The sequence below is a fragment of the Bos taurus genome, chromosome 7 (genome assembly GCF_002263795.3).
Source record: "Bos taurus isolate L1 Dominette 01449 registration number 42190680 breed Hereford chromosome 7, ARS-UCD2.0, whole genome shotgun sequence".
NCBI classification, from domain to species: Eukaryota; Metazoa; Chordata; class Mammalia; order Artiodactyla; family Bovidae; genus Bos; species Bos taurus.
Window position 1 is genome coordinate 67,748,551 of NC_037334.1, and position 20,554 is coordinate 67,769,104.

At 41.8% G+C, this 20,554-nt stretch overlaps 2 protein-coding genes across 8 annotated transcripts in view; one reads left to right on the forward strand and one right to left on the reverse strand.

The window, feature by feature from the left end:
• SGCD (sarcoglycan delta) overlaps window positions 1-20,554 on the forward strand; it is a 1,117,349-nt gene that overhangs the window by 841,048 nt on the left and 255,747 nt on the right. The window lies entirely within an intron of this gene.
• LOC616281 (polyadenylate-binding protein 2-like) lies at window positions 8,781-9,806 on the reverse strand. The gene has a single exon (XM_059888797.1). It carries the CDS (start codon window positions 9,803-9,805, stop codon window positions 8,954-8,956), a length of 852 nt encoding a protein of 283 aa, XP_059744780.1. The 5' UTR covers window position 9,806; the 3' UTR covers window positions 8,781-8,953.

Sequence of the window (20,554 nt, forward strand, 5' to 3'; positions counted from 1 at the left end):
ATGGTAAACATGATAGCCATGGGCCACATGTAAAGTTATGGAGGATTTGAAATGTAGCTTGTCTACATCAAAATATTCTGTAAACATAAAATATACACCAGATTTTGAAGTCTTCGCACCTAAAAAGAAAAAAAAAAGTTGGTTACATGATGAAACAATAGTTTCTTTTCACTTTGTAATATGGTTATTCAAAAATTCCAGCTTGTATTTGCTTTTCTCTTGGACACCATTGGCTTAGACCTGTCTATAAGGAAAAGTTATTTCAAATTTACTTTTAACTCATGCCACTTCCACTATGCAAACTCTGTCTTGTAATTAAGAATAATGTGCTCAAAGATACCTAAAAAAGTGTTCTAAAAAATTAATGTTCTAATATTTTCTTAGGTAATCTTTATACTATATATTACTATAAGCATCGTAAAGTGATATGCATTGCTTCATTTTCTCCCTCATCCTGATTTCAGTACTCTGAATGCACATGCCTATGCTCTAAATTTTAGAATCCCATTCTGGAATGTCATTGGTCCGTCTCTGACACTTAATCTTGTCTCCCTTCCTGATCAGATCTCATCTCTTCCAGGAAACTGCTAGATAATGAGGGCAGCCTCCATGTCTGATTAGCCCTTTTGTTTTTCTACTCCCAATCCCTAGAACATGCATTCAGGGTCAAGCATAGTACAGGATAGTATTTGAGTCCAGCCATTAGACTCTAACAAGCTTGATTTCAAATTTCAGCCTCATTATTTACTTGGGCAAATTCCATCATTCCTTGGGCAAATAACTTGTTTCTGAGACTTATGCATGTGGGCATAATAATGGGACTTGCCTCAGGGGTCATTAGAAGCAGTCAGTATATACTGAACATTTAGCTCATTGTCTAGTATATTGTAAGAAATAGGTAATAGTTTTTCATTGTGTTACTGTCATTGGTTTACACATATACACATCAACTAATGATTACTGAGTCAGTGATCAGAATATTATAACTCTCAATGTTTTTCTTTTTTCCATGATGAAAGTGACAGATGTTCCTTCTGTCAATTATTTTATCTCAAAAACAGGAACAGTAATGCTTGCTCACTAGGCTTTGGTGAGAGAAACTCTGTGTTCTCTTTCAAATAAATATCCTCTCTAAAGTAAAATATGAAGGTAATATTATAAATGAGCAAGATTATAAGCAGTTTTAATCCTCTTTATATAATCTGAAGAGGTATCAGGAGCTAAAAACAAAAGTAAATGTATAAAATACTTTTTAAAATACTTACATGCATAAGCTTCCACTTATCAAGATGTCTTCCCTACATGATACTGAGTTAGGCAGAGAAGATAGTATTATCCTTATAGTCTGTTTGAAAATGGATATCTACAGTGTTTGAATGGTCCGGGACAGAGTTTCTCCATCTCAGCACTTTGGACCAAATAATCTTTATGGTGGGAGGTTGTTCTAGGCATGTTTAGCAGCAACCCAGCTTCTGCCCACTTGATGCTGTTAACCGCCGCCGCAGCCAAGTCACTTCAGTCATGTCCGACTCTGTGCGACCCCACAGACTGCAGCCTACCAGGCTTCTCCGTCCATGGGATTCTCCAGGCAAGAACACTGGAGTGGGTTGCCATTTCCTTCTCCAGATGCTGTTAACCACCTCCCCCACCCAAATCATGACAATCAAAAATATTTCCCAACATTGCTAGATGTCTGCTTGGGGAACAGAATCACCCCTGATTGAGAGCCATTCATTGAAGGCCATACAATAGTGAGCGGAAGAACTTTTCGTGGAAGCCTGCTGTTATTCCTCCTGGGATCCTAGGAGTAGTATAAAGTGGGACCAAGAAGGCAGAAAGAGCACTGGCATTCGAGCCTGTGAGCTAGCAGAAGGGATGTGCAGGTGAATAGCAGGAGAATTTCCAAGGAAAAGAGGTTGGATGGGGAAGAGCTGACCTCATGCAGATGCCACTGAACAATAGGATAAATGCATTTCTGTTAAAAACTTGAGCTGGAGGTGTTTTATCTTGAGTAGTATTTCTCCAAGCTTCAGTGACAGCAAGATGGGTATAAGGGGCAGGAGTTTTGGGTTGAATTTTTTTTAACATTTGTACCCACATTTGATGTGGGGCTTCCCTGGTGGTTCAGATGGTAAAGCATTTGCATGCAATGCAGGAGACCCCGCTTCAATCCCTGGGTTGAAAAGAACCCCTGGAGAAGGAAATGGCAACCTGCTCCAGTATTCTTACCTGGAAAATTCCATGAACAGAGGGGCCTGGCTGGCTACAGTTCATGGAATCAAAGGGTCAGATACGACTGAGCCACTAGCACTTGATGTGAATGGCTCCAGAGTTTGATGGAGGATTGTCTCAGTCAGTTGAAATATTCACTCTTATCATTGCCATCTAGCTGGCCTAGCCTGACCTGCTGGCCCATCCACATTATTTACCCCATGAATGCTATTTGTTCCAGTCTTAGTTTGATGGTTACCAGGTACAGTTAATGTATTCAAACAGCATGCAATTTGGGAAAGGATTACTTTACTTGTTTATAATGCTATAGCCAGAGATTGGTTAAGGTGATTTCAGAAAATATGGTCCAAAGTGTGACTTTTTCAGTCTATTCACTTCCTAAGAAGGAGGGTTAGGCTTACCCCAGCAAGGTTTCTGTTTGTTTGTTCCCTCTTCCCCCACCCCTTCACACCCACCATATACATTTTTATTAACTTAGGAATCTTATTTCCTTATTTGAGCCATTGGTTCAACTGAACCCCTGGTTTAGAGGTGCTCTTGGAGCTGCCTGGCTTGGGGTCTTTGGGTGCTGGTCCGTTGTCACACCCAGTGTTTGTCTTAATTCTCAGCTTCATGAATCAGAGCTCTACACTTTGCCCCATCTCTTTTCCTTTTATATTTCTAACATAGGGCTTTTATTTACTCTGTTCATTCACTTATCCATTTATCCACCCAACAAGAATTTATTAAGTTATCTACTCTAGTTCAAGCCATAGGCAAGTTCCCCCAGTGCCTTGAGCCCCATATTAAACAGTGGTTTGGAGAATTGCATTTGACCTACACTTATTTCATTTGTCAGATGAAAAATAGAATTGTTTTTCAGTTGCTATAGAGTAAATGATATCACCTCTAGAGTGTTTTTACTAGATGCTTGGCTTCCTTTGCACCATTTTATGCTAGCAAATCCATTTTGTTTGATTAGCACAATAAGGAATTTTTTCAAAACAATTTTTTCAAAACACATATTGTCAAACAGTTGGGATCACCTGTATGCTGCTGCTGCTGCTAAGTCGCTTCAGTCGTGTCTGACTCTGTGTGACCCCATAGACGGCAGCCTACCAGGCTCCGCCGTCTCTGGGATTCTCCAGGCAAGAACACTGGAGTGGGTTGCCATTTCCTTCTCCAGTGTGTGAAAGTGAAAACTGAAAGTGAAGTTGCTCAGTCGTGTCCGACTCCTAGCAACCCCATGGACTTCAGTCTACCAGGCTCCTCCATCCGTGGGATTTTTCCAGGCAAGAGTACTGAAGTGGGGTGCCATTGCCTTCTCCAGGGATCACCTGTATAGAGTAGTATAAAAATCATTTCATGTCAATTACACTACTTTTGCAAAGAGAAATTTCCTAACTTTTATTAATATCAGTACATATTTTCATTCTCTTCCAAGCTCTATACTTTAAATGTGACTTAGAAAGAAAGGAAAAAAAAAAAATCTCTGGGTACCTCATGAACTATAGTGTAATTTCCAAATATTTAGTAAAGTAGAATCATATGTACAAAAATAAATAAGTAAAAATAAAAATCATTTCATTAAATGTAGGGGTCTTCATTTTGACCACTCATGTGAAACTGGGAAAGTAACCTCTCTAAAATCAATGTCATCCTCTGCAAAATTATGAAATTACACTTAATAATTGCTAGGGCCTTCTGGCTCTAAAATAAATTCAAAATATTTGGAGGAATGTTGAGATTTTTTACCTGGGATGTTCTTCCTGATGACCTAAATTTTTAGGTTTCTGCAAACACAACTCTGGAGTGAGGTAAGGTCCATGTTTTATTTCATTGCTTGACATTTTCTGTTGCCCTGTTCCATGCTAACTTTCAGAAGGTCTGACTGATTTGGGCATTGCTCAGTACTAACAGACCCACTCCAGTGTTCTTGCCTGGAGAATCCCAAGGACGGGGGAGCCTGGTGGGCTGCCGTCTATGGGGTCACACAGAGTCAGACACGACTGAAGTGACTTAGCAGCAGCAGCAGCAGCAGTACTAACAGAAAGCTAAAGTGGAACAAGCACAGGATGAGGAGTCAGGAGACTAAACTGTGGCTGTAGCCCTGCCGCTACAACTTGTGTGACTGTGGGCAGGTAAACCTCAGAGCCTTATCCCCCATTTGTTTTTCTGTTGAAATGGCCAAGTTGATTTACGTCACCTCCAAAATTTCTTTTTTGCTCTAAAATGCTTTAGTTTTATATGTAGATGTTATCAAACCAAAACTTAGGTTTGCTCACCCATGCACAGTAAAGCCAATCTACTGACACTGGTTTGTAGTGAAAGAAAAATCAGTGTTTATTGTAAGGCCCTGTACAAGGAGTCCACAACACCTAATCCTCAGAAAGCCCGAACTCTCTGATGGTTTTCAACAAAGCATTTTTAAAGGCAAGGTGAGAGAGGAATCCCGGGGTTTGTGATCAGCTTGTGCACAGTGCCTTGGCTTTGAAAGTGAAAGTCGTAGTCACTCAGTTGTGCCCGACTCTTGGCAACCCCATGGACTGTAGCCAAACAAGCTCCTCTGTCCATGGAATTCTGTAGGCAAGAATGCTAGAGTGAGTTGCCATTCCCTTCTCCAGAAGATCTTTCTGACCCATGGATCAAACCTGGGTCTCCCACATTACAGGCAGATTCTTTACTGTCTGAGCCACCAGGGAAGCCCAGACTTGGCTTTAATGATTCATCAAAGATACCACATTTATTTTTTTAAAAAGTACTGATTGAGCTCTTATTATATGTCAGACATTGTTTCAACAATGAACAAAGTGTTTTGTCTCTCTTTATGCCACCAGTGATACCCAAATAAGTAAAAGTGGGATGTCAGATACTGAGCAGTACACTAGCAGAGATGAAGCAAAGATGCTCTGTTACATGTCGTGGTCGGGAAAGACCTCTGGAAAGGTATCACATTGAGAAAGAGTTGAATTAAGAGAAGAAGCCAGCTGTGTCGAGAGCTTGGGGGAGATCATTTCAGGCAGGAGGATCAGCGAGTACAGAGGTCTTGAGGTTGGACCTGTTTGATGTGTTCAGAGGACAAGCAGGAAGACCAGTGTTGTGGCTGCAGTGACTTTGCCTGCAAGCCCCTGAGATCGTGGACTTGGCTTTGACAGAATTCTTACTTTTCTTATATGCGTGCTTGATATTTAACAGGAATCAGCCTCCTGACATTTTAGAAGACAACAAATCTTAAATGTCTGACTGTAAGGGAAAAAGGGTCACCCTGAGGTTGTGGAGAGAGAATTGATACAAATTGCAGTTGACATGGTATGCCCATCTTAAATGCTGCTGACTCCTGATACTCAGAACAGTGGTTCACATTACCTCCCTTCTTTTGTCTTTGCCCATTGACAGCTGAAAGGAGTGAGATGTCCAGAAATCTTGCAGTTTCATTTGTATGTGGAGTCAATTCTGGAGGGAAGTTCAGGTGCCTCCTTTTCTTCTATATTTCTTAATTTCTCTCCTGAGACCAAAAGCCTCCATAAAGTCCGGTACTTAGTACATGCTGTCTGGCGAGTAATGTATGTTGCTGTGACCCTGAAAATAAGAGTCCAACACCACTTATCTATTTAACCTGAGGTGTACTCTTCTCTACGTGCCAGGCCAGGAAGTTTGTTTCATATGTCTGGTTTTGATCTTACTTAAAAAAAAAAAAAAAAAAAACAGCAAGCACATTTCTAGGTATTGAATTTCAGTAAAACCCCACTACTCATTACAGTGTTCTTCTGTTTTAAGTTTGCAAAGCTGACATCATCCAGGAGATTAGAACCAGCTTTGGGGCATCTTCACTAACATTCTTACTCACTTGGAGACAGAATTTGAGTAAATCTCATCATACCATAACCCAGACTTTGGAGCTAAATTCAGGTAAGAGAGGAAGGAACCTGGAGCCAGTTAAATGGCTTTCTGCATGGAGATGATATGTCGCAGGGTTTGAAAGCTTAAATCTAAGGCAACAGAAAGAAACTTTGTGAATACTCCACTAGTCTGAAATTGACATCCCATAAACCAAGTTTTTTCCAATATATAGAAAGTAACTCAGATGAGTCCCTTTATGTTAGGCCAGAACCTGAGGGAAATAACTCCATGAGCTTTACCCTGGATCCATTAAAGAACACATTCTCTAGCACGTGACATTATTATGAAAGATGGGGAACGTCTGTAATAATCCTAGCCTCAAGAATCTCTACCCATAAAGAAGGATTTTTTTTTTTTCTAAAAAGACAGACCATGTTAAGGCCAAATCTCTTTCTACTTTAAAAGAGGGGAAATAGTACTGATAAAACCCCATAGTTTGCCACTTTCTATGCCAGATAACAACACAGCCTTATATACTGTGGCAGCTTGTTGATTTTGAGCAAACTGAGGTGCAAAATATTAAGTGATTTGCCCCAGGTCACATAGGTGAAAAAGAGTAGAATTGACATATGAGGATGAATCTTTTTGATACTAAAGTTGTCACTGCCTGCTCCATAAGAATGGGCATTGTAAAGCCTGAAGTTAAGGAAGAAAGTATTGAGTTATTCCCTAAGCTAACATCTTCATTGTATGATTACATATTAAGCTGCACATTTTTTCAAACTATTCATCCTCCCCTCTTATTCAACCACTCTGAAATGATTTTTTTGTGTGTTTCCTAGACTGGATGTAATTCCCACACATATATTAGTTATGGTGGTATAGTACACTTTTTTTAAGGCTTGCCCATTATAAGTTATTATATGATAAGAAAGGCAGCTTAGATGATAAGACATGATTCGATACTTTTCCTAAAATGCTCTGGACAGAATGAATAACACATGGCCATTTATGTTGAAGGGGTTCCTTTTACCTGAGCTTGATGATTGCCAGGGGTCATCTTGGTTAAATTAGATTTTAATTCTGAAATATTGTTGTTGGAAATGTTCCCACTGGCCAATTCATATCTTGTGAATAATAGGATTTGAGTCAAAATTGAAAGTGCAAGGAAAGCGAATGAGGAATGTCTGTCAAGTAACTTTTTTGAAAAAAACTTGTTCCTGATACAAAGAGTTTTAAAAGTGCAAGAAGCATTACCATAATGCATATATCTGTTGTTTCTGAAGAACGAGAGCTCCTTAGATGAACACTTTCTAGTTAACTTGATGTCTCCTCTTCTATACCTTTTAAGCATGACCTGAGAGATATTGTATTCTTTCTACTTCTATTTTATGCATCTCTTTCTTTCTGCCATGTTTTGAGTATAAGAGAAGGTACTCTCTTGTTAACCTCTCCTACATAGTTGGACTGTAGAGAATATAGGAATGCATAAATCATTCTGTTTTCCTTATACCCAACAATCATAGAAAGAGCCATGAATAAAATCAAGGCAAATCTTTCAAGATCCTTCTATAAGCATGTAGAACACTAACAGAACATGAAGAAGCACCCTCCATCTAGCCGGCTATAGTAATTATAAACCTTTACTGAACTATTCCCAACCAGTTTGTTGCTTTTCAGTGGCTAAGTTGTGTCCGACTCTTTGCAACCCATGGACTGCAGCACATCAGGTTTCCCTGTCCTTCACTATCTCCCTGAGTTTGCTCAGACTCATGTCCATTGAATCAGTGATGCCACCCAACCATCTCATCTCCTGTCACCCAACCAGTTTACGTGGTATTAAAGAATTAATTTCCTAGTACCTGTGATAGCCCCATTCCCATCAATGTCAAGATTACCATAAGCTCTTTCGAGTTGTGATATAGCTTCTTCTTTCATGATCACGCTGTAATTTTTTTTTTAAAAAACAACTTTATTCATGAAACATATTAAAAAAAAACTCCCACCCCCTGGAAATGAGCTAAAAAAATAAACAAAATCCACCTCCCACCTCCCTGTTCCCACTTCCTCCCATTCCCTCCAAATAAAAGGGAAAAAAAAAAGGCAAAGAAAAACAAAACAAAAAAAAAACTGAAAAACAAAAAACACCCCAAAACCCCCCAAAACAAGGTAGTGCATTCCCCAAGGGGAAGGGAATTTACACTGGAGCTGCTGGGAGCGGAACGGAGATCTTCCGGCTACAGAAACCTGCAAAGAAAGACACTCAAAACAGAAAAAGAAACACAAAAGGAAACAAAATAGATCACCAGGCAATCTGGAGGGGCAGGGAGCCAGAAAAGAGGGGCAGGGTGGGTGGTAGACCTGGCAGGACAGGAGCAGGCAGGAGGGGACTGTGAAAGTGAGGAAGATGGAGGGAAGGTAACAAGCAGAACAGTTTGGTGTCCTTCCAGAGCCCTGGGTAAAAAAACCCCTCCTACCACCCATGCCCACCTACCCTTGAGCAGCCCCCAAGGGGGCAAAGGGAAACAGGGAAACAGGGGAGCAGCTTGCGCGATTGAGACGTGTCCATGGCGAATCCCCAGAGTGAATGAGCAGCCCCCTGCCCCACTCCCTGGGTCTTCCCCTACTCCCCAAAGCAGGTCCCTCCTCAGCAGTTAGTTATGGGATTATCCCCCCTTCCACAGTATATCTTTTTTTAAAAAAATATTTTTTTTTCCATCAAGGTCATCTTCTGTTTTTCTTTTTTTTTTTAATTCTTTTTTTTTTTTTCCTTCTTTCCTCTTTTTTTCCTCTCTCTCCTCCTAATACACACTTTTTTTTAGTAAGGGGAATACCATGATGTCGCTCTAGGCCGGCCCCTGTAGACGCGACCCCGGGGCCTGCTGTTAAAACCACTGTAGAATCAAGAGCGGGAACTGTTGTAGTTGGTGGTTCGGGCACGGTATCGGGCTCGTGGGAAGCCTCGGTCTGTTGTGCTGATGCCTGGTCTGTTGGTTCGTTTAGGGATCACCTTGATCTGTCTTCCTCTAAATAAGGATTCATCTAAGGCCAGGGAAGTCCTCACTGACTCTTTGTCTGAGAACTCTATATACGCAAACCCTTTCGGATGGCCACTAAATTTGTCACAGAGTATAGTTACGCGGTTGACTGAACCACAGCCATGAAAGTGTGCTTCTAGCTCTTCTGCTGTTGCACCATAGTCCACATTGCCAACATAGATGGAACGGGCATCAGCCTCCATCTTCTCCTCAATGGACATGATCACTGGGCCAGCATTGCCCGGAAGTGGACTCATATTCATCTGCTTCTCTACCTCGTTCTGTAGCTCCTTTAGCTTCTCAGCTTCTTCCTCCATCTCCCTAACTCGAGCTTTGATCGCTTCCAGCTCCGGGTCCTCAATGGCGCCGTCCCCCAGTTCACCCTCGACCAGTCCCAACTCCTCCTCCGCCTCCTGATTGCCTGGGGCTCCTGAGCCAGGCCCAGGGCCCGGAGCTCCCAGGGGGGCGCGGGGCCGGGGCGGCTCCTCTTCGGGCTCGGGCTCCGGCTCCGGCTCGGGCTCCAGCAGCAGCTCCTCAGGCTCCAGTTCCTCAGACTCCAAGCCGTTCCCGTAGTCCCCTGTGCCCCCCGGGGCCCCCTCCCCGGCCTCCCCACCGGCCCCGGGCACAAGATGGCGCCACCGCCCCGGCCCGGGGCCCCGACCGCCCGCAGACCCCGCTGCTGCTGCCGCCCCACACTGTAATCTTAAGCCTGGCATCGTTTTCTGGGAGAGAACCAAGTGAAGGTCTGACTGGGTGCTTGATAACTCTTAATACTATCCTATAATAGGGCTTCCCTCTCATGGGACACAGAAAGATGACAATAGTGATTATTGTTCCCAAGCAGAGGCTGAGAAAGTCTTAGGTGTCTCCAAGAGTGTTATTTGGTCACATCTTTAAGGGGTGTGTGGCGACTGAAGAGTTATGTAACATGGATAAATCTTTTTGAACCAATAATGTGGTTCCCATCTGAAGGCCAGTAGGCCCCAGTTAAGAGCCATGTTTCAGTTTAAATGTGGAAAAGTCCCCACTTACTAGAGAAATGATTACCCCATTTGTGCTATTCTGGCCTTCAACTACTTGGAGGGGGTGCACCCACTTTAGGGAAGGAAATCTGCTTTAGTGGGTCTACCTATTCAAACGTTAGTCTCATCTGAAAACACTCTCACAGACATACCTGGAATAGTGTTATATCAAATATCTGGTCACCCCATAGCCCAGTCAAGGTGACACATAAAATTAACCATCACAGCTATCATCTCAAATAAGGTTTAAAAAATGGTTATGATTGGGTTCACAATGAGTTTTTTAATCTCCTCACAATGAGTTTTTTAATCTCCATCTGTCTGCTCTTTTTGCCCAGAGAATTACCCCAATTCTGGATCTCAGGAACTGTTCAGACTTATTCAAGATGCCCTTCTTAAGGGGTGGATGAGGGTACAAATAATATCTGGCATGGTTATTTAAAAGAGAATAAAAGGTAAATAGAATCCCATTAATCTGCTTCAGCCTCTTAATATTTGATGATTTAATTCTTTATGTTGAAATTACTGAAGAACTATCTTGACCAGATAGGAAGGCAGACTCAATTATAGCAAAGCCTAAAACATCCTTCCCCCTTTCCTTTCTTCTTGGTTTACTAACTTTAAGATATTGGATGAGCTCTAATATTTCACTTTGTGCTAGTAACTGCATGAGAAAAATTTAGTGGCAAACTCCCTTAGCTTCTTGATAACTACCCCTTATCTCCTTCATTCTCCATCCTCTTGACACTGGCAGCTCTGTAACTGACCCTCTTTTTCCTTCTCTTACCCAAGCCTCTCCATGCATATAGAATCAAGTAAGTGAAATTCTGTGTTAAAGAGTGTGGCTGCCGTGGAAGATCAGAGACGGTAGTCAGGAAGAGGAAGGAAAGAGGAGATGGATGTGGGATCCAGGGGATGGAGTGATGCATAGTTTGATATAGGGTGTTGTTGAGTACTTGTAGTGTTCTAAGCACTGTGTTTAAGCAGATCAAATGTGTACGCATGAGCACATACACACACAAACACACAGAATCCTGAAAGAGTGATAACGTGCTTCCCATTTTACTAGAAAAAGTTCAGGGAAGGTTCAATGACTAGTATGGGACCTTAACTCAACAGTGAATCATTCTGATTCCAAACCTCATGGTCTTGATCACTGTGATCTCTGAATTTGGCTAGGCAAAGGAAGTGGAGAGTACATTCCAAAAAATATTAAAATTAAAGAAAATTGCGGAATCAATTATCAGCAAGTTCTCTTTTTAGAAAACAATTTTGAAATTAACTTGAAGTAGTGAATTCATCAAACTTGTATCTAGTCCTTTCATGAAAGTCTTGTTGGAATTTATCTAAGTTAAAATAGAAACCAGTTCTCAGCATTCCCTTCTTTAACACATTCATTTGTCACCAATCAGGTAAAGAATAAAACTCCAGACTCCTTAGTAGCATCTTCTCCAAATCTGGTCCCTTACAACCTGTTGGGATTCAGCTCCTACTACTCTCCATCTTATGTAGAGGTAGATGTGACTCCACTATAGTCATCATGGCTTTCTTAGAGTTCCTCAAATATGCCAGGCTCATCCCCTCTATCCATGGATCTTCCTATGACTGGCTCCCTCACTTCATTTGGGTATTTTCTCAGAGATAAATTCTTGGGCCTCCTGTCAAAAATGGAAATTCTCCTCCCTCCTCACCTTCTTACCCTCTTATGCTGCCTTAGTCCTCTTCACAATACTTCATAGCTCTTGCTTGTGTAATCCTCTGAATTAAAAAAGTGCATGACTTTGTTCACTGAGCAGATGGGATTCTCTGAGCATTCAGTGATTCCCTGTGCTATATTCAGTTGTTCTACTCTTTTGAGAACATGTGCATGAAATGTGAGAGGAATATTTTGCCTTAGGAGTACACACAAAGGAAGCAGCCCTAGACATCTCCCCCAGACAACTGTTGTTTCTCATTAGTTTAAGGCAAAGGGTAATTGTGGAAATTGGCAACACATCTGGAAGACTGGGAGTACATCCTTTGGAAGGCCAATTTGGACATCAAAACTTGAACAGAAGGGCCAAATTAATAGGTAACACAGCTCTAGTGCCAGAAGGGCACGTGCCAGCCTTCCTGTTTCTGAACTTATCCCTTGAAACCTTTCTCACAAGTATCAAAAAGGCACTGGACTCTTTGAAGCTGTAACTTGAAGTCTCATGAAAGACACTGTCGTGTACAACTGACAACTTTTCCTAATGAAAATAGAGGGAAGGCAGGACAGCTAGCTCCCTTGGGGCGCATACCCTGGTGAAAGGATCTATTTTGAAAGGGATTTTCACAGCATACATTTTTAATATCACTCAGGCCAGTGTCTTAATCGGGCTTTACTAGTGGGGAGTGTTCACCAGGCAGCAGGGAATGCCATGGTACGAATTTAATCTAAACACGTGGCATGAGTCTAATCATATTTCACTTATTTTCTTTTATGTGCCTCCTTAAGATAAATGAGTCCCCTCCTTTATCAACAACAGCTCAGAATTCATAAGCTTACATTTTTCACCTGGGACAGGGGATATAGCAACTCACACTTTATTATCCATCTCTCATTTTCTTCCCATTAAAGAATCAATAAATTCTCCACCGATGTCTCTTTTTAAAGGTTGCTTACAAGTTTCTGTTTCAGAACAATGTGTTGGTATTGGTTTTTATGCCTAAATCCTCCACAAATCTGGGTGTACATTTGGAGTGATTTGTAAGAGTTTTTACAAGAATGTCTTTGGCAAAACCGCAAGTCACACAGGACATGCTAATTGCAGCCTCTCTGGGTTGCCAGCACCAGTTCCCAGTGACAGCTGTAATTTGTTGTTGTCTAGAGAGTATCTCCTTCCTGTGCATCATAGAATAAGACTTTTTAAAGTGAAAAAGACCATAATGTTCATACTGTCCAACTTCCCATCATCAGATGGAGGAAACAGAGGCAGAACAGCTAGGCTTGTCCAAGTCTGCACTGAGGGCTAGTGGAAGGGTCCAGGCTAAGCCCAGGTGCTGTCTGTGCTCCTCTCATGATTCTTACGAATGTGCTTACATTTCCTTGAAAACGTTCTTTAAAGATAATCTTTAACCCATGTCTTGAGGTACACAATAATCCCCATGTTGATCTGTTTTCCTAGATGGTCACCAAGCACAGTACTGGTCTAGGTGAGTGGTACCCAGGACATGTTGACTTTTCAACCAGAGTTGACTTCATTTGGATCTAACTTACAGTTCTTGGCAGCTGACAGAAGACTTCTCATCCATTCAGTCAAAATTTATTGTCTACCTACTCTGTGTCAGGGTTTATGACAGGTGATTAGGATAAAAAGACAGTTAAGGTACTATTCCTGCTGCTTGAAGTTTGCAGTCTAGAGAGAGAGAAAATAATAGGCGAGCATGATAGAGTATGCTCTGATGTTACAGCATCTGCTATGAATTGACTTATGCTCATGGCGCTAGTGATAAAGAACCCACCTGCCAATGCAGGAGACATAAGAGATGTGGGTTCACTCCCTGGATTGGAAAGATCCCCTGGAGAAGGGAATGGCCACCCACTCCAGTATTGTTGCCTGGAGAATTTCATGGACAGAGGAGCCCGGCCGGCTACAGTCCATGGGGTCGCAAAGCACTGGACACAACTTAAGCAACTTAGCATGCACACACACGCACATTTCACAAGCCATATCTCATGGCCAAACCTGTTATAAGTGGCTTGGGAAATATAGATGTACATGTGACTAAGGATATAAAGAGTAGCAGGGTGTTCAAAGTGGTAGTTGCTCTGCCATTCTATGCCCTAGTTGCTTTATCATTAAACTTCCATGGACATGTAGCTTGGGTAGGTAAGAAATCTTTATCATTTGATCAGATCAGATCAGTTGCTGAGTCATGTCCAACTCTTTGCGACCCCATGAATCCCAGCACGCCACGCCTCCCTGTCCATCACCAACTCCCGGAGTTCACCCAGACTCACGTCCATCGAGTCAGTGATACCATCCAGCCATCTCATCCTCTGTCGTCCCCTTCTCCTCCTGCCCCCAATCCCTCCCAGCATCAGAGTCTTTTCCAATGAGTCAACTCTTCGAATAAGGTGGCCAAAGTACTGGAGTTTCAGCTTTAGCATCATTCCTTCCAAAGAAATCCCAGGACTGATCTCCTTCAGAATGGACTGGTTGGATCTCCTTGCAGTCCAAGGGACTCTCAAGAGTCTTCTCCAACACCACAGTTCAAAAGCATCAATTCTTCGGCACTAAGCTTTCTTCACAGTCCAACTCTCACATCCATACATGACCACAGGAAAAACCATAGCCTTGACTAGATGGGCCTTTGTTGGCAAAGTAATGTCTCTGCTTTTGAACATGCTATCTAGGTTGGTCATAACTTTCCTTCCAAGGAGTAAGCGTCTTTTAATTTCATGGTTGCAGTCATCATCTGCAGTGATTTTGGAGCCCAGAAAAATAAAGTCTGACACTGTTTCCACTGTTTCCCCATCTATTTCCCATGAAGTGATGGGACCAGATGCCATGATCTTCATTTTCTGAATGTTGAGCTTTAAGCCAACTTTTTCACTCTCCACTTTCACTTTCATCAAGAGGCTTTTGAGTTCCTCTTCACTTTCTGCCATAAGGGTGATGTCATTTGCATATCTGAGGTTATTGATATTTCTCCTGGCAATCTTGATTTCAGTTTGTGTTTCTTCCAGTCCAGTGTTTCTCATGATGTACTCTGCATATAAGTTAAATAAACAGGGTGACAATATACAGCCTTGAGGAACTCCTTTTCCTATTTGGAACCAGTCTCTTGTTCCATGTCCAGTTCTAACTGTTGCTTCCTGAGCTGCATACAGATTTCTCAAGAGGCAGATCAGGTGGTCTGGTATTCCCATCTCTTTCAGAGTTTTCCACAGTTTATTGGGATCCACACAGTCAAAGGCTTTGGCATAGTCAATAAAGCAGAAATAGATGTTTTTCTGGAACTCTCTTGCTTTTTGTATGATCCAGCGGATGTTGGCAATTTGATCTCTGGTTCCTCTGCCTTTTCTAAAACCAGCTTGAACATCAGGAAGTTCACGGTTCACATATTGCTGAAGCGTGGCTTGGAGAATTTTGAGCATTACTTTACTAGCGTGTGAGATGAGTGCAATTGTGTGGTAGTTTGAGCATTCTTTGGCATTGCCTTTCTTTGGGATTGGAATGAAAACTGACCTTTTCCAGTCCTGTGGCCACTGCTGAGTTTTCCACATTTGCTGGCATATTGAGTGCGGCACTTTCACAGCATCATCTTTTAGGATTTGAAATAGCTCAACTGGAAGCCCATTACCTCCACTAGCTTTGTTCGTAGTGATGCTTTGTAAGGCCCACTTGACTTCACATTCCAGGATGTCTGGCTCTAGGTCAGTGATCACACCATCGTGATTATCTGGGTCGTGAAGATCTTTTTTGTACAGTTCTTCTGTATATTCTTGCCATTTCTTCTTAATATCTTCTGCTTCTGTTAGGTCCATACCATTTCTGTCCTTTATCGAGCTCATCTTTGCATGAAATATTCCTTTGGTATCTATGATTTTCTTGAAGAGATCCCTAGTCTTTCCCATTCTGTTGTTTTCCTCTATTTCTTTGCATTGATCACTGAAGAAGCCTTTCTTATCTCTTCGTACTATTCTTTGGAACTCTGCATTCAGATGTTTATATCTTGGTATTTGACTGATACACAGGAATTGTCTGATTTAATCGTCTGTTTATAGGATATTATTATCTTCTAAGTATTCGTATAAGGAGAGTGAGATATGTAAGGGTACTAGCAAGTTAAGTGGTCATACTAGCACTGTAACTATGCAGTCTGATTCTAGAATTCATATTCTTAGCCAATATACCATAATGCTGTGTGTATATATTTATGTGTTCCCATTACTGAGATAAAGTGGTTTCTAAAAGATTGAGGAATATCATGGAAGACTTCTCAAGGAAACTGAGAGGTATGCCCTAAAGAACAAGTAGTAACAAAGTCATTTAGAAATAAAGAGAATGAGGCTTATTGCCTGTGTGTATGCATGGGAGAGGAATTCCCTCTCTTTGGCCAATTGTCTCATCCCCAGGAAAATTATAGAGCAAAGGATGCCCATCTATATATTACTACTGGCATCCAGGAAATATAGAATGCTTCAAATACCATGGCCTTGGACCTATAAATCATTAAAAACAACTTGATGAGATGTTATAAAGCATAAATGAGAAATCACAATTCTGACTCAGTGAGGCAGCAAAGCAATTTGACAGATGTATGTGTCTTATATGCCCCCTTCACTCACTCACTCTCTCTCTCTCTCTCTCTGTCTCTCTCTCTCTCTCTCTCTCTCTCACACACACACACACACACACACACACACACACAATTCTAACCAGTCTTTGAGGCTTAGCTTTGGTGATAACTGGGAAGTAATAAGGAGAAGAAAGAAAAACTACAGGCTAAGTTGACATGAATGGTAAAAGAAGGAACATACGAATAAAGTTGAGATTATATAGCAGCTGACAAAAAGGATCAGAACCTGTGACCCAGACACTGAGGGGTCATCTGGTCTTTGCTGTTGTGTTGTCATTCAGCACCAATTACGGTCCAATATTTAATGCTCGCTGGAAAAGACCAATAGCAACCTTCCTAGACTACCCACAATGTAACTGACTTGGTCAGTAAATGCTTCCTAGGTCTAATGCAGTTGCTGCGTCTTCCTTCACGCTGCTCCTCCTTCCCCAGCTTGGTCCTTGATGGGAACAGAACACTTGCCAGCATCTTTCTTTTATCCTTGCACACCAGCTGAGGACAAATAATGGAGTTGTCTCTTACCACTTCCCTCTTGAACCTGCTACCTCTTGGCCCAGCACACATCTCTGAACCTGTTCTCTTTACTGATTTGGAGAATTTGAAAGCACATGTCATGTCTCCTGAACTGGATTTCTTTGTTCTTGGAATATCAGTGCATGTCTATTACTCTTAAACAAACAAACAAACAAAAACAACAACTTGTTAAGGTTAAATCTACACACTATAAGATTCAGCCCTTTAAGTGTGATTTCAGTGATTTTTGGTAAATTTACTGGTTTTGGCCACTATCATCACATTCCAAATTTAGAACAGTTCTGTAATCTCAGTAAAATCCCTTAGGGTTTTTTAAAGTCACTCCTCAATCCTAATCTATGACTACTGCTCATCTACTTTCTGCCTTTATAAATTTGCCTCACTGGATGTTATATATAAGCAGACTCATACAATACATGATCTTTTGTGTCTGGCTTCATTCACTTTGCATAATGTTTTTGAGATTTATCTGTGTTGTGTCATGGATCAGTCTGTTCCTTTTGCACTGCTAAATAGTATTCCATAGAATATTTTATATATTCATCTGTTGGTGAGCATCTGGCTTGTTTCTCCTTTTTGACTATTAAGAATTTTACTATAATGGCCATTTATGTCCCAGTCTTTGTGTGAGCGTAGGTTTTATTTATCTTGGGCGGATGGCTCAGAGTGGAGTTTCTGGGTCGCGTGGTAACTGTCTTTAACTCTTGAACAGTCAAATCCTTTTGTAAGTGCCTGCCCCCATTGTGTTCCCACCAGTGGAATGTGAGTCCCCGTATCTCCACACCCTCACCGTTACGTGCGTTACTTGTGTTTTGTCCTTTAAACGAGCAGCTCCTAGAAGGGAGGGACTCGATCTTCAATCCTCATCACTTTGCATTTAACACAGGGCTGGGCAAACACTTGGATCTTAACCATGCAGTATGCAGTGCGGTAGTGAAGGACTTAAATTTCGTAATTAGACTCTCAGGGTGTCTGAACATCAGTTTTCTCAACTATGAAATGGGCTAACATTGCCTACCCACTAGAGTTATAATGAGGATGAATGGACATGTCAGTCAAGTGCTTTGCCTAATGCTTATAGCAATGGTAGCTTTGTTATTGTTTTTCATTTGTACCGATGCATCCTTTCTGAGCCCTCTCTAGCTTACTTTTTATTGCTCTTGCAGTCACATACTTAGTTATAGACAATATATTGGGCCTGAAAGATGGAGTAAGGGCTGACACACTACCACTCATCTCAAGGAATTTGAAGTCAAGTGGAAGGACACAGATGTCAATGGATCATTGTACTGCTGTGGGTAAATGCTGTGATGGAGGTGCTCACGAAGTGTGCACATCAGAGAAGGGCCCCTAGACCCAGAAAAGACATCTGACCAAAACCAAAGGACTGGAGAGAGAGGCAGAAGGGTTAGGAAGAGCCTTGTTGGCCAAGGGAGGGACATTAGTGAAAACTGAAAAGGGAAAGACTGGAGAAATTGCTAGCCTGCTTTGTGACAGAGTGAAGGGAAACCGATAAGAGATGAGGCTGGAGAAGTGGCTGGTGCCAGATGAAGAAGGTGTTAAATATTACATTAAGGAGTTTCTGCTTTACCTGTGTGCTACCATGTCATTACATTTTACAGGCTGAGAGGAAGGTTCAGTATGTGAATGGCAGAAGTGACCGCTTACGGATTAAAGGGAGGAAAGGTGGAGCAATCTCAAAATCTATAACATTCTGGTGGAGTATTTCTCAACTTTTTTCTTTTCATTATTGCCTCCCCCTCCCCGAGAGCATTTTTAGACTCCTCACTCCCCTCACCATGAAATTTTAATTATATTAATATACTGTGTATGCACTCTATATATAAGCATATTTGTGCTTTATACGTAAGAGTGTGATTTGCATCTTCACCCAATCACCAGTTTTCACCCATTCGGTACTATACCACCCTAGTTGAAAACTCTTGCTGTATTTGGAAATCTGCTCAAGGGACAGGTTGAGCTTTTAACATCTTTGCAGTTCCCACAGTGCACCTTTCAAAATACAGCTTTATTTGAAATGACATTATAATACTTCACAAGTATTTGCTGATCATATCCTATGAATTAAGCAATGTTGTAGAAATTGAGAGTTCAGACAACAAAATCCCATCTCTCCTGAAGCTTGCCTTTCTGAAGCAATCTGTGTGCAGATACAGTTGTTTCACTCTGATCAAAATCAAGCAATGCCTACCATTGAAACTGTTACAACAAGAGCTCATCTTGAGACCTGCTTACTAAAATAGGACCTGGCATTACTTCAAGCTTGAAAATGTTCTGATGGAATTAAAAACCTGTTTGATGCTGATATAGCAAGAAAATGAGAGGAGCAAGAAATAATACTTTCTTTAGAGGAAGGCAACACCGATTCTCATCCCTCATTCCACAAGGGCCAACAGGGCATCCCACAGCGCTCGGGATGTTCGGACATCTCAATGTTTTGCCCAGCACTAGTCACTGTTTTTCATTGGCAATGGCTCGGAGAACTGTGGTCCCTTTGTGTCTTGAAAAGGGATCTCTCTGCTATGCCTGGGAAGGGGGAAGTTTGGAGAGGCTGGAGTCCTGCATCCATTTCTCTCTGCGGTCCTAACTCTCCTAGGGACGCTGGCAGGACAGTAGTCTCTAGAACTCATGGAAATCATAGACGCCTTCTCCATCCCCAGTGGAAATAAATCTCATCTTCTACTTGCCTCCCTGCCCAACATGCCTGACATAGTCCATTTACTGAGTTACCTTTTACAAATGATAAGAAACCCCAGTGCTTTCAGACTGCCTCTGCTTCTTTGCACTCAAAATCTCTAAGCTACATGATTATAAAGCCTGAGAACCTATCTGAAATGGTGATGAAAAGGGCTGGGGTCTGACATGGGAGATATGAAGAAAGAAATAAATTAATATTTCAGTCTATTGTCCTGCCACTCTGAAATCTCTGCATTTATTCTCGACTCATCTTGTGGAAAACTGGCTACTTGAAACAATCAAACTGGACAGTCTGAGCCAGATAAAACATAAAGAGCAAATGCCATCATCCTTGGTCCAGCCCAGAGGGAGATTCTCTCTAGATTCCATCCACCTCTGTACCTGTCCCCAGGCCCTATCTCCTCCAGAAGACCTTACAAGGGGCCACTCTAACTTGGCCTGGAAAAATAATGAGATTTGCTCATGTGTTTGTGAAAACTCTTATGTGCTAGGCAGGGGGTAGGCCCAGGGGACACTGTACTGACAGGTAAGCAGAGACCATTCCCTCACTGGGACAGTGGGTCCTGGGTTCCCACTTCTGTCCCAAGTGTACTTTGTTAAATGTAGGACCATTGGCTGGATGATGTTGGCTCAGTCAAGGCCAGCTAGTGGGCTGCTAGAATTTTCGTGCTTCCTTCAAAGAATGACGTTTTGCCATTTGAAGAGAGGAGGGGGGGGAATGGTCTATTTCTAATTACTTTGGGAATGACTGTGAATCTTCCCAATGCTTCTTTTTCCATCTTACTGGGAAGGAAGTTTTGATTCAAAACTGACCTAAAACTCCTATCTTAATAATACCCGTAGCTTCTTGTGAAGTTAAAA

Bases quoted from the DNA above. Each gene is read 5' to 3' on its own strand.
- LOC616281 (XM_059888797.1), bottom strand. From the start codon at position 9,805: ATGCCAGGCTTAAGATTACAGTGTGGGGCGGCAGCAGCAGCGGGGTCT.